Source organism: Gavia stellata, chromosome 15, assembly GCF_030936135.1.
Source record: "Gavia stellata isolate bGavSte3 chromosome 15, bGavSte3.hap2, whole genome shotgun sequence".
Taxonomy (NCBI): Eukaryota; Metazoa; Chordata; class Aves; order Gaviiformes; family Gaviidae; genus Gavia; species Gavia stellata.
This window is the reverse complement of record NC_082608.1, coordinates 11,688,731-11,702,996: the sequence shown is the minus strand read 5'-3', so window position 1 is coordinate 11,702,996 and position 14,266 is coordinate 11,688,731. Positions and strand designations below refer to the sequence as shown.

General features: G+C 37.2%; 1 protein-coding gene across 1 annotated transcript in view; it reads left to right on the top strand.

Annotated features, from left to right (window-relative positions):
• Positions 1 to 13,159, top strand: part of CEP89 (centrosomal protein 89) — a 40,581-nt gene extending 27,422 nt beyond the window's left edge. Inside the window, exons 18-19 of the mRNA XM_059824854.1 lie at positions 6,196 to 6,365; positions 12,502 to 13,159. Coding sequence (XP_059680837.1) covers positions 6,196 to 6,365; positions 12,502 to 12,739 — 408 coding nt within the window. The 3' untranslated portion in view covers positions 12,740 to 13,159. The remainder of the gene's footprint in view (positions 1 to 6,195; positions 6,366 to 12,501) is intronic.
• The last annotated feature ends 1,107 nt before the right edge of the window (positions 13,160 to 14,266 follow it).

Below are 14,266 nucleotides of genomic sequence, written 5' to 3'. Positions count from 1 at the left end.
TGTAGTCATAATCAAAAAAAGGAGGATCTCTGAATCAGAACATGAGAATAGCAGATTAATCCTTCTGCCCTAATTCTTATCATATACAAAGTCGCCAGAGGAACAGGGGTTAAAGTAAGTCCCCCTTGCACCTACTCATCCCCCCACTGTTATCATCAAGACAGGTGGCTGTCTCCTTCTCCTTACATGCAAACTTTAAACAAAACCAACTAAAACAAAAAACTCCACAGAACTACTTTTTGTCCAGATTTTTTGATTATCAGGCAGGATAACATCTGATAGAATATGCACCCGTATTTTTGTCCCAAATTACCAAGTGGGAAATGCAAGGGCCCAGGCAGTACAGCATATAATACTGCAACACCTATTTTCCCTTCATTCTAGGACACGTTCAAGATCTTTCAGACTTTGTGATGTTGGCCTAAGTATACAAAGAATCCCTAAATGAGTCTCATAAGCATACGTCACTGTTTTGTATACTAGGTGGCTTACTCCCCAGTTAACAGTGTTTGCATAGAAAACAGGAATTATAACCAAAATTGAAAGGAAATGCATTCGTCTTACTGATAAGGAAACATCATTAAAAACAAGTATCCTTTCCCCTAAGTTTTCTTTTCACACACCTGAGGTTGTCTATATGCACAGGAGAGAGACGTGCCCAAATTTATTCTGGCTTTTGTCTGAAGCTGTTTCAATTTCCTCATACTTCTCTACTCAGTCATAACTGTGAACTTACTTACAGGTAGATTATTTGCGTACTCTGCCACTCATACAAAAGCACTGCTACAAATCAGATATCCCCAGTAACTTTGGCTATGTATTTCAGGCATCGTGAACCACCTGCAAAGTAGAACCTGTCTTTCCATCATTGCTACAAAATTATCTATTCCCAAGATCTCTGTGAGGAACCCAGGAAACAAGGTCATTTTAGGAGATTAGACAGAACAATAGCACGGTGCCTACCCTGTGTGACTGTGCGTGGCTTGTTTTGAGCATACAGGGTAGTACCATAAACTTCTCTACTAAAAGCTACTGAATACACTGGCATAGGTTAGCAGGTACTTTAGAGGTATTTTCCAATATGCTTTAGTTAGCAACAGACACTGTCTCTGTCACAGCAGCTTACTTTTTCCTTGCTTCATCTAAATCACCCTGCTTAACTCTTGCGTGATGTCTGTGAGGATGACCAGCAGCTAGAAGTCACCTTTGCTCTCCACAGAAGCATGCTTTCATCTCTGGCAAGTGGCTTTTCTCTCAGTCAATCCTATTTAAGCAGTGGATGGGAAATGGAGGAGTGCATTATTTCAGTGTGTTCTGCAAAGAGTCAGAAATGAAAAAGCATAGTTTGCTCTTTCCCTCTCTGTCACAGTCAGAACAGACCTCTGGTTTTCCAGACAATCCTGGCCTATAACTGCAGTACAGAGTCATGTAATGGTGACAAACCCCAAAAGTTAACAAACATCCAAAACTGCAAGAAGTTAACCCCTCTAAGACTTTTATTTTACCTATTTCCAGGTAGGAAGCAAAGGCATGAGCCCTTAAAAAAAAAAAAAAGGCTTATATACTTTTTTTCTCCTGTATGCTATTCTTCAAGGATGATTATTTTAGTTTAAGTTTTGTGTGTTGGTTCCTTAAATCTTCTAAAAAGAAGAACCAGTCACAGGTAAAGATCCTGAAGGAAAATTTTGTAAGCACAGACAGCAGTTTTATGAACTGAAAGATTTGTCTTTTAAAAAAAGTAGTGCTAGGTTCCTGCTAGAATATTTTTGGGGGTTTCCAAGCCAAATAATAAAAATTTAGATTGACAGTTTCTGAATAAGAACAAATGACCACACTAAGCCCCTCTAAAGTACACTTGGTAGCCAAAATAGTTTGCAGACAAACTAGAATCACCTTTAACATTGTATGCAGAAAATTCCAAATTAGTAACTAGATACCAAAGGGATGGGTTAGATCAAAGCCTCAAATTTGTCACAACAACAAACTAAAAAGGTCATGTTTTCTACAGCAGGATTTTGTTATGTATATTTAATGGATTTTTTTTTTCTTCAAAGTATTAACCTACCACATTTGAGATCTACTTGTACCTCATTGAGGTAGAAGAAACTGCATGTATCAGAAAGTTTAGCAAGTTACTTTGTTACTAGAGCTTGAGGAGGAGGCTAGACAATCTGTCAGGAGAGTGGTGGCATAAAGCAATGGAATTAGGAGTAAACGTGTAGCGTTAGCACATTTAAGTACCTTTTAGAACTTCAGGTTAAAGTCTTTTGAAGCTTTTAGGATAAACTTGCAATGTTTATTTATTATTTACAGCCAAATATTTGCGTTATTGATCTGTCCTACTATTGTAGCAGTGCTCTGTTTCATACAATTAATAAAACTAAGTCACTTGCTGTGTTGCTCAGAAAATGGAAATTTCAGCATTACCAAATCTTCCCTCAGCTCTCAAAAGCTTGCTATTACCAGGAAAAAAATAACCATTTCTTAAAAATAAGCTTCTAGCCTTCCTGGCTATAGAGATCTTTAAAGTTTGACAAGTTCAACCTACAAGTTCAAAAAACAGGGGGAAGATTAGACAAGTAAAGTTGAGGCTTCTCCTGTATTTATGCAAGTTCTGTTCTATATGAGAATAGAATATTTCATCGTCCCCCTCTTTAGAGTAGGAGGAGAGAATTAGGATATAAATATGTTAAATAAGTTAAAGAAATAGAGTAAGATAAGAATAGAGTAAAGAATAGAGTAAGATAAGAAATAAGGAAATATCCTGTATAAAGTGATTTCTCTAGTGAGCTATCAAATTTTAAGATAATTCCAGCTTAAAATTTATTTCACAATATTGGATTAGTTTGCAAAGAGGTTTATGTTCATGGTGCTCATGAATAAAGTAAGACTCAAGTAATAGAAATTTCAATTTCCTTTTCTTGTGTCAATTTTATCTTATGTGTCTAAAATAGAAAGTCAGTTCCGTTTATCTAATACTAGATTAGTTTTGTCAAAGCAGGTCATGTACACACACAACTATCTCATACCTTTGGACACATAGTTTTAAAGTCTCTCCAGCATAAACAGCTTTTCCCTTTTTAATTGATTTCCCAACTATTTACCCTTCATCTATGTGCCAATATCAATCTGCAAATAAGGAAGCTTATTTACTGTGGCACATAATATCACAACTGCAGCTGAACATTCTCTTCATTTTGTTGGCTTTTGAATTTAAGTTTCTACATTTTGCCCACATCCTTTTCACAGAGACTAAATAGAGGTTTTGAGAAAAAGAAACAAACCTTTAACAGACCAGAAACCTAGTTTTTGTGAGTAAACTTTTTTTTCTATTAACACCACAATACTGTTGGACAAAAGACATTCTTTCACTAAAACTTCTGAATATATAGGCTGTCACTTTTCATGTCACATCCAGTTTTACTGGGAAGGTTATAGGTATAAACATTGTCCTTGTCTACTTCTAAAAAGGGACTTCCCCCCCCCCGCAATGTAGAACTTCTTACACAGCCCTGAAGATAATTGTGTGTGATCTTAATTAATGTATTTTAGAAGTTTTTAGTTGCCATGGGAAACAATTGGCAACATTCCATAGCACCCAGTAAAAATTTCATCAGGGTTCCCCATTACAGGGCTGTTCTGTCAGGATCAGAATTGTAACACTTTTTATAGAGATGAAGAGACAATTTTCTTTAGATGGTACTTTGACTGATCTCCTTTGGAAGGGACGATACTAATTTTTACTGGTAAAGGATAGGAGAAAAACAATACATGGTTGACAGAAAATAGCTTTGTTGCCTCAACAAGGATCTTGGGACCAGATCATTACATGTATCACGGCCAGCAGCCTAGGTTTGTAGAAATAATGTTTTCCTGGCTCTCTGTCCAGAATTCTCCAATTTCCAGTTTATAATTCAGTACATGAGGTGTAAAAGAATTGTGGTGCCCAGGAGTATACCTTCCTGAAACTACTTTAGAAGAGTGTAAATTATGTCCTCTTCAGTAGCAGCTGCTGCATCCATGATCATTCCTCATCTTGGGTGCTTACTATATAGCTGTGATGCCGTGACCTTGGGCAGACTACACTTTTCAGCTCTAGAGGAACGTATTACCACTTCCAGCTACGAGTTACCACCCTCTTCCTGAAAACTGTCATCTCCACCTGTCTGTTTACTGTTACCTGCTTCACTTCAGAGTTGTCTTGAACAACGTAATAGGAGGTTGTCTTGAACAGTTTAAAGGTAGTAGCGTGCTGTGAAGGATCTATGCCAGCAGCTGTATGTGTCAGTGTGCCCAGAAGCACCTCGATCTGGCCTGGCTCCCACAGGCGAGTATGGAGCAGTCTACGTGCTCTTCACCCATCCTGCTGAAGTTCTGCTGAGATAGCTTAGCATTCTAAATAGACTTAATTATAATCAATCGTAGGAGCAAGATCAGAACTGTGTATCCGTCATATCTAGTTTCATGCCCTAATCATTAGGTCAGAAAATAGTGCACTTTTGCCCTTTGTGCCCCACTGATTTTTGCAACCATCCTGCATGTGTGACACAGCTTCCATTGGCAAATGAAGAGCAGGTGTGCCAAGCCAACTGAGATGGCGATAGGATATATAGGAGCCACAGGCTTGAACCATCTCAGGCAGAGTGCAGCTTAAAACACAGGCCTCCCCTAGCTGGATAATCAATGATCACTAGATAAAAAATTGATTTCACCAATACCATTGGCTGCTTTCTCAGCCTTTTATGTATTAAAAGAGAGAGGAAGTTCTCTCTAGTTCTCTGAAATAATTATAGGCACCTGCCTTAAATAGAGCATTTCAGGTTCCGGGTCCGGAGCTGGAGGAGGCATTTACTGACAGAGGTGAAAGTTCAGCTGTTTTCCTATGCTCTGCACTTCCTCCAGGCTAACTCTAAGCAACCCTTTGCTCAGAAGGAACATGTTTACCTTTATCCTCCCATAGCATTACAACCGCAAGCATCTGACTCTGCATTTTGAAGACTTCTCTGGGAATCTAAAAAGTTGAGTGATGTGACTGGTTAACTTGCAGGCTTCTAATTCTTTTCTTAGCACTGACAGGGAGAAGCTAGGAAAAAAACCTATGAAAGTCAACCTTAAATACTGAATGACTAATGTTTTAGGTAAATATTATTATTTATCACTATCCTATTACCTCCAGAAAATTAAACTCCAACATGACACATTTTACAGGAGCTAAAAAGGAAGCAGTTTGTGGAAAGGATTACATAGCTTGCAGCATATACCTAAAAATGCCTTTTTCCCTTGCTTCCTACAAAAGTCATACTCAAACTTTCTGCTCTGATTCAGATGAAGATAAAACCTTAGTGCTTAACACCTTAGATAAAACTTCATATTAGCAAGACATAAATAGCAGTATTTTCAAAGCTTCACTAAATAGTTTGCAGTTTTATTAAAGGATGTGCTTCCATCCCAAAACTCTGTCTTATAGCCTATATCAAACATCGCATTCTGCAGATAGAATAACAGTTTAAGCATTCTGCTTGTAATCACGAGAAGAAAGCTAATACTGGATAACACCTGTTCTTTTGTTGAAAGCAGCCTGTAGAACTGTGTAACAATACACAAGCCGTATCTTTCAATTCCTGTGTGCTTATTTAATTTAATGGGAAAGTTATTTCAGAAAGCAAAATCACCTTGTACAAAAATTATTTCTGGATTTTGAGATTAGACCAATATATTTGGTTATTATTGCCAATAAGCAAAAAGTCACTTGCGCTTCACTGAACAGAAGGAACTATTATGTGAAGCAGCAAGATATTTTAAAACATGAAGCCACTCTTTTCTTCCTCTTAAGATTAAAGAACTAACAGAAGACAAACACTCTTTCATGGTATGCATTGATAAATATGACTGTTGGACAAGTGGTAAGCAATGTGCTATAATGTGTAGCTTTGCATCTTGGAAAACAAACCCATTTTTTTGCAACAAATTCTTTTCACTCATAAAACAAACATACAGTATGGTATTCACTGTACACACTGGTTTTATATGCAGAGCAAAATACCTTCAAATTAACAAATAGGTAAAAAAAAACATAATGCAACCTACCTGATGTATAACTGCAAATTAGTATCTCTAGCTATTTCTTTTCTTGGTAGTGAGTTGTCCTTATTTCTCCTATAAACCTGTTTTTACTGTTATCTTTAACCCTTACAGGTATATAAAAAGAAAGCAGCTGGAAAGCTTGGGGATATCAGTCTCAAGATGACTGAGCAGGAGAAAGAATTTGCTGGGAAGACTGCTCAGTACCAGCAAGAAATGAAGCACCTCCAGCGTCTGCTGCAAGACAAACAGGAAACCCTCGATGAAGCGCTGCAGCAGAAAAGGTAATTCAGTCACAGGCAGAAGCAATCCAATTCCACCTGACAGGTAAAAGAGGTGGGGGAGGCAACCGCATGCAACCGCAAGCTCTTGCTTTTCATCAGAGCCTGGAGATGGTATATTCCGGGTGTCTTTTCTCACTCATGTTTTAGCTACACTGAAAATGCTGAAATGCTCCTCTTAATTCCATCCTTCCCACTCCAAAAAAGAAAACCTTTTGAAGGAGGAATGTATTCTGGATGACTGCTGCTGTTCTTAAGCTTCTTAAGAAGAATGCCAATCTGAGCCTAGTCTTTGATGATTTGGGGGGGGTCTATAAATCATCAAGATGTATATTAATTATTTGAGAGCATCTTCTACTAAAGGCTGAACGCTTTCTTCTCCACCCCCCTCACCAGTTTTCAGAATAGTAGGAAATTAAAGGAATTTAGTGAGTACATATATGATGGGTTTCCTTTTGAATCTACCTTACTGTTCTAAGTGATGTAGATTGGCTACATGCAGAATAAAAAGAAGAAAAGATAATTTAACAGACTTACACAAGGTTATGACTGTCAGTATTGAAATATCCTTTTACACAGAGTTCTTTAAAGGCATTTTTCCCCTCTGGTAGTGGAAAGCTTCATAGCACATTCACGTTATCAGCATACAGGAAAAACTTTTTATAACTGAGGAAAGGTAATTAAGCAGTCCTTCTGCAAGTCATCTCTACCATTGTGAAATAATAGATTTAGACAATAGAAGAACAGGGCTTGGTATCATCTACCTTGTATCAGCACAGTTCCTCTCAATTACTTTATACAGTGCTATTAAACAGGTGTGAGTAGCTGGGAATTATACAATGAACACCCCACTAATCTCTAAAATTTGCATGAGAAAGCAGTATTTTGACTATTCCACATTTCTCTGGTAACAGTTATTTAAGATTTTTAACTAATTGAGGGCTTTTCACACCTTTGGGCTCATGTTACAATTTTTTATAGTAGAGAACAGCTAGTTAAATAAATATGGTTTTTTCAATGTAGGATAGAGCACAGTTCAAAGTCCCATAATATGGATCATTCAAAATTTACCTTTCTAGCCCCAAAGTAGGTAAATGAGATCATGTAACACAGCTGTGTCAAATAATTAATTACACTTTCCATACAGAAGTTATGCGAAATAACTTTTTCCTTTACAATCTCAATTGACTCATTTTTCCTTCAGCAAGCACATGAAATTAATACTTGCAGCTAACTCAAGCAGCATGATCTGCAACTGGAACTACAACATAGTAGTCCATTTAACAATACGATGATGAAGAAAAATGGTTTATGGATACACGAACAAGATAAACCTCACAAAGATATGTGTTGCATTTCTGCAGTCTCTGACATTAATGAACAGTGTAGTTGGTGACTGCCTTTTTCTGGTGGTAGTTAGGCCTTAGCACTGTTTGTTAAGAGTATAACATAATAAGCACAACTCTGAAAGTAAAAAATAATTTTTATGTTCATCTTTCAAGTTGTATTTTGGTTCATCTCATCATCCACTATTTTCCTTTGATAACTATCTTAAAAAATCTAGATTAAAAAAATGAAATGTCATGGAGAAGTCAGCTGAATTCTACACCTGAAAGGATATATTTTTTTATTCTTATAAAACAAAATCAATAAAACCAGCTAACACCATGTCTGATACAGTTCATATAAACTAGTTTCCTCATGTTCCTTTATTCATCTCAAGTATTGTGGTAATATAAAGTAGTTTCCCAAGATAATCCAAATATATATGTACCCTGTTATGCCTATCTGCCAGAAATTAAACATGTATTTTGGTCAGATTTATGTGTTCATGGTTTTATAATGCTTATTATTTTCTCTCTCCCTTTCCTCCACACAGTAACAGGAGTAAGGAAGGGAAAATTATTTGTAGTTTAGACGTTGCTAGTCATCTGTAACTTGGCAAACAAAGTCACTAGTGCCAGGACAGTACCAAACGTTTACCTCTATTTCCACTAGCTCTGTTTACAGAGTAAATTTATAGTCCAGAAAACTGTCTAGCTGAGAATGTTTCAATTCAAAATACCTGTATAAACATTAAGGTAAGCACATACAATAAATATATTGTATATTGGATTATCTAATTTCAGTGTTTAAGTAATGAAAATCAAAGTAGCATGCCACATTTTAAGCAGGAAAGCCAGTTTAATTTAAAATGTAGCTGAAAATATGCTGATTATTTGGATAGCTGATTTTATATTTTATTGAAGTTACAATTTCTCTTTAGGAAGACTATAAAACAAATTAAGCTATTTTAAAGGCACTGACCACAGTCAGTTCAGTCAAAAGCACTATAAGTAGGTGAAGACAGAAAACTTTTTCATAGAATTGCTTTTGCTCTTGCATTTAGTTTTATAATAGTGGAGTTAGGAAATCATACCAAGTCTGACTTAGCTACTGCCATGAAATTCTTTATCATAGAATTTTACTCTATCTAGTGGTGGTGGTTAAGATTTTCTTGTAAAACAAGGGAAGATACCATTTCAGGGCTGGAAGCAGCACCGTTCTTTCAGCAAGACACTGCATTAGAGATAAACAGCCCCGCCTTATTAATCTGAATAGAACTATGGCAAAGCTGACTGATCGCAGGTCAGGACCCTTTTGCCACTGCGCACACACACAGTACCAACGCGCCCCGAGGTGGAGTTACTGCAGATCACAGCATGTTCTGAAGTAATGTTTGTTCAGACATTTGCACAGTAGCAGTACTCATGCACTTTCCTTGGTTTTGTTTCTTCTCCCATCATTCTGTTTTTAACAAGTCTACATCCAAACTAACATGGGCTTCACAAAACATAACAAAGGTAACTTTTGCCTTTGAAATTTTCTCCCCTCCTGCATCATCTTTCACCTGATGACAAAAATCAGGGGTTGCACTACTTAACCCATTGCGACCAAGGGAACAGAATTTTTCCACTTGGTTTTCAAAAAGAAATGCATATTAATATAATTGTTCTTTTGATAAATAAAAGCTTTTAAAGCTTCTAAAGATATGCAAATTTTACCTCCTTAGAAGCTGCTCTGTAGAGCCTTCTCAATAATTACAGCCTTTGCTAGAGAATACTGGAAATTCACAGCAACCTTTTGCCTAAAGCAACTGATGAGAAAGCAGCATCATTTTCTGTTCCTCAGGCAGCTGATAATGACTTTTTTATTGTGTACAGAGTAATCTTACGAGTCATCATTATCACATACCTTTCCTTAAATGAAATACATTGCATGTTTCAGATATCAACAAAGTTGTTAATGTGGTTCTAGGGTAGAAAACCAGGTTCATAAATGCCTCAAGTCTTATTTCACAGGACACTTACCTTTATGAGTTTTCTAGGTCATAACGTTTTCCAGGAACAGTACTTCGAGATAGTTGCAGCTGCTGTACTTTGGATGTTAAGTGCAGGTTTGAAAGCCTTAGTAATGAAACTGCCTTAGACTGTCGTCAGAAGAGGGTCAACAGTAGAAAAGCTTTGCAGCCATCCATGGGCAAGAGAGAGGAGCTGTCTTACCTGTAAGGTTATATATAAAATTGCAACCATGATAAAAATTGTTGATCTGTGTGATAAGGATTATTTAAATAAACTGTTACAGGATAGATAAAAATTAATTCTCGAGCCAGCAGCCCAAATAAGATTCTCAGAGATTAAGGCTGAATTAGTTTAGTTCAGTGAGGGCAGAAAGCTCTGTCTTTTGCAAAGAAGAATCTGCATTTAGAATCTGCTTCTGTTAACTTTTTCATCCTCAAACATCAGTACAGTATTGGCATTTTTCTTATTCTCAAGAAGATATAAAAGCTTACATTTTGACTAGGTTAGGGTTGAATAGAATTTTTATTAAGTAACAACAGCCTACATTTATGAGAAACAAACCTAATGCTGTTTGCCTAAAGACATCTGGAAACAGGACACATTTACTACTGAGTACTTACCTAGTTTTAAATGCTAAGTGACATCTGCAACATGCTTCCTTGACAACAACGTGCTTTGACTGCTCATTCCAAAGCAAAGTCAGCGAGCACTTTCAGATTCTGCATCTCAGCTCTGTTTAAAAATTAATCCTCCAAGAAGAGTTCAGATACACCACTACCTCTAAAGGCATCTGTTTCCTTGCTACCAAGGTAATTTTAACCACATGGATACTTTTAAAACTAATCTCTTTGAACTATTTTTTCTAAGTTGCCATTGAACTGAACATAACCGACTGAAAATGAGCATCCTATTTGTCAGGCATGCTGAAGCATTAAAGTACAACTCAGAATTCAGTAATCTTTAGTTTCATCTTCTTCAAATTTTCTCTGCCTCAAGCTCATACCAGCATTAACAATGAAACAATCTTTAAAAAAAAAAGTCTTGGTTTTAGAAATTAGCAGATGAAATAAAGCCTTGATAATGTTCTGTACTACCGTAAGGGCAAACCAGATTAAGCTCTTGTGTATTAATAGTAGAACATATGAGTGCTGTGCACACTGCATGCAGACTCCAGTTGGAGAGAAGCGGCAACAGAGAACAGGCACTTGTCCCTATCAAGATATAAAAGTTCATTTAAAAACAAACCAAGAAAATGCTGAAAATGTTCCAAGATCACAATACAAAGGGCCAGAGTCAACCAATGGGTGAAACTCAGGATGGCTTGTTGGGGGAGTTCAATCATGTATTTCACTCTTTGTGCCTCACATCGCCCAAAATGTAAGCTGAGGGTAACAATAATTGCCTTTTTAAAACATTCTGAAGCACATACTGAGTAACTGGTAGGATTAGACACTTACGGCTGGCTCAAGGAGAAATATACTTTGTGAGAACAAAGTCATCTACAGTTTTGGTGTTTCAAAAATGAGAGATTGCTTCTCAATAGCTTTCACCTGCCTTCTTTTGCTTTAATTCCATTCTTAATAGTTAATGGTCTCTTCTGCTACCAAAAGTTCATTCCAAGCACTATATACAAGGATAATCTTAAGGCCTTCTCAGTGAGGTTTTTTTTTCACTTTCCATCTATATATCCAGTCATAAGGTGAAACACAAAACGAGCTAGTACTATGTCTGGGCCACCTTTTTTTTTTTTTTTTAAACATACTCAGTGTTGCTGATCACAAAGAGCTCTGTAAGAAGTACTGATTATGTATTTTCTAGTATACACCGCCTTTTGCCAGAAGTGTAACCTGACAGCATTTAATCTCAACCCATTTACGTTTTGCATTGATTTCTCATTCTTAGAACCCGGTATTGAGGAGAATTTGTGTAAAGGGCTAGCTCTATCACATGCTTCAGGTAGTGGCTTGAAGTGACTGTGTTAGAGAAGTCTATACCATTAAGACTTGTGTCCTCATTTTCTATGCAATAGCTTTTCTTCCCACTTCAAATGATCTTTATTTTCTGATGATTTTGTATTTTGACATATACTAGAATCAAGTCAGAGGAAATCCAAGAGCTTAACCTTGACCAAATATAACTTACTAAAAAGTCTGCAGCTGGAATACACTGCATTATTAAATGATGTTAGCTGCCATGTTTGAAAAATAACCTTTTTCTTGAGAAAAACATTAAATAGTTCATTCATTTATGCTTGGGCAGTCAGAGAAATTGGGCCATAAGGTTATAATGCCTTAAGGACTGCCCTTCACTACCTTTGCCTCCCTCCCCCCTGAAAAAAAAGAACATACACCACTTGTGTTTGACCTCCACAACGAGGCATTAGCTACGCATGAAGTCTGACACTTGGTTTGATCAGGTATTTTTAGCCTCCAAGTGGGGAGATGCAGAACTGGTGGCACCTGGCAGAAGGGACATACCTGTTACAGAAAGCAGACCTGCAGTCAGGATGGATCCCGATTCCATAGGCAGTGGCAGTCACAATATTGGGATCTCACATGCACCGCTCTTCTGTGTGGACTTAATCCAACTTACTAAATGGGTTCAAATCTTTTTTTTTCTGATCATGCCCTCTCTAGCATTACATTTAATGGGCTTTTTTAAAAACAGAAACTAATTTCAATCAGGTAATTTCAAGCATCTAAATATATGCACTTTATAATTTGCTTATCCACATACTGTAATTGCATACTGCTGAAAAGTGTTTTTAAAATGAGGATTTCTCTTCTTTTTTTTTCTAGGAAAGTGGAAGGGGAACTTGAAATCATTTGGGAATCCACATCCAAAGAAAACAGGAGAATGAGAGAACTCTTACATAAAACCCTGGGGAAGAACAACATGTGGAGTACTGTCACAGTTCATGCGCCACACTTAGACGAAAGCTCTCAGAAGGACTTAGTTTATGGACATGATTTTAGCTATTGTGATGTGAAACCTTCATCCTCTACTAAAAATGAAATTCAACAAGAATCTCAGTGATAAGCATAAAGATGCATTATGCATCTCATCCAAGAAAGAGACCTCAGTGCCTGAACTTGACTTTTTCAGCAACACAAGATGTAATAGAACATTTACCCTTTTCAAAATTACTGTATATTTTAGTGTCAAAATGACAACAGCATATTCCCCAGCTGTACCGTCAATACTGTAAGTCTAGCCTAAAATACAACTTTGGTTTTTGGAAGAAAACGCTATTCCTTAAGGCAAAATGTGGTACAGCTCTAAATTAGCATAAAAAGAGAAGTATCCAGTTAACAAGATAAACAACTGGTAAGTTTGGTGTTCTAGCACAGACAGATACCTTGCCACTAAACAAGTGAAAAGCAATACAGAAAGCCTCCAACATGGTAAATAATGTGTCTCTTATTATATATGTTTTAATGAAAAGGTCAAATTGCAATAAATTCTCCCCAAATCACCACATAAAGCATAGATGGAGTATGATCAAAGTTGGGGGGAAAAAAAAAGTGTGTTGTCTGTTCTCATTACTGGTGATGAAGCATCTTGACATCCTGAGATGTCCTTACACCAGACCATCTGCCAGAAATCTTGTCAAGGACAGAGAAAAACTGGACTGTGAAGCAGACAAGGCAGAAACAGCCTCCTGACGGCTGGTGGTGCCTGAATGCACAACTGTCCACTAAGTAGGTTTACAGGAGCCCAGGCATCAGCAAGTTCCTACCATAGTTTTGCCAAGGGGACAAGGTGCCAGCAGAGCACGCAGCCCTCCTCCACATCGTCTTGTTCATCCCGCATCAGATTCAGTAGCTTCAGAAGCCACTTTTTTTTTCCCAGAGCATTCTCTGCAGCAGCACCAACCTTTAGATTATTATGACGCATATTTGTCTTCGCTCTCATAATTCTTGATTTTTCACAATATAGCACATCATACCAATACACGCTACTCCGAGGTTGAAGTGGCTTTATTTTGGATTTACATATAACTCTTTGGATCAGCTTTTTGCTTTCGCTTTATTTCCGTAACAAAACCTAAATGGTACCAGAGAACTGTAACAATACAAAAAACCTGTAAGTATCATAGTTGTGTAATACTAGAAATAGTGAAGAATCTCATTAGCTTTGATCAAAGTTAACAAAAAGAATAGAAAACAAAGTTAAATACCAAAAAGAATACATACTGTTTGTGTCTAGAGTTTCCTGCTTTCCTGAGGCATTTTCCTTCAGGGTAAGGCCATGACTCAGCAAAAGAGTTATTTAGGAGAGTTTGGGGAGACCACCTCCTATCACACCACATTTTCAGTGCTTATGGACTGTTTTTGAAGTCAGCTTCCGCAGTACAGTGGAAAGTCAAAGACTCTACAGACTCCCAAAGCACTTCCAAAATCTTAAGTGCAGTCAGATACTACCCTGACGAGAGACAGAACACCAAGGTAGCTAAGTCATAAATATATACGAGTCCTACCATCAGTGGGATTTTAATATGTACTTTAATTACTTTTCCTTGGCTGGGAAGAAAACAAGTGCAACCACCTTACCAGCTCATCA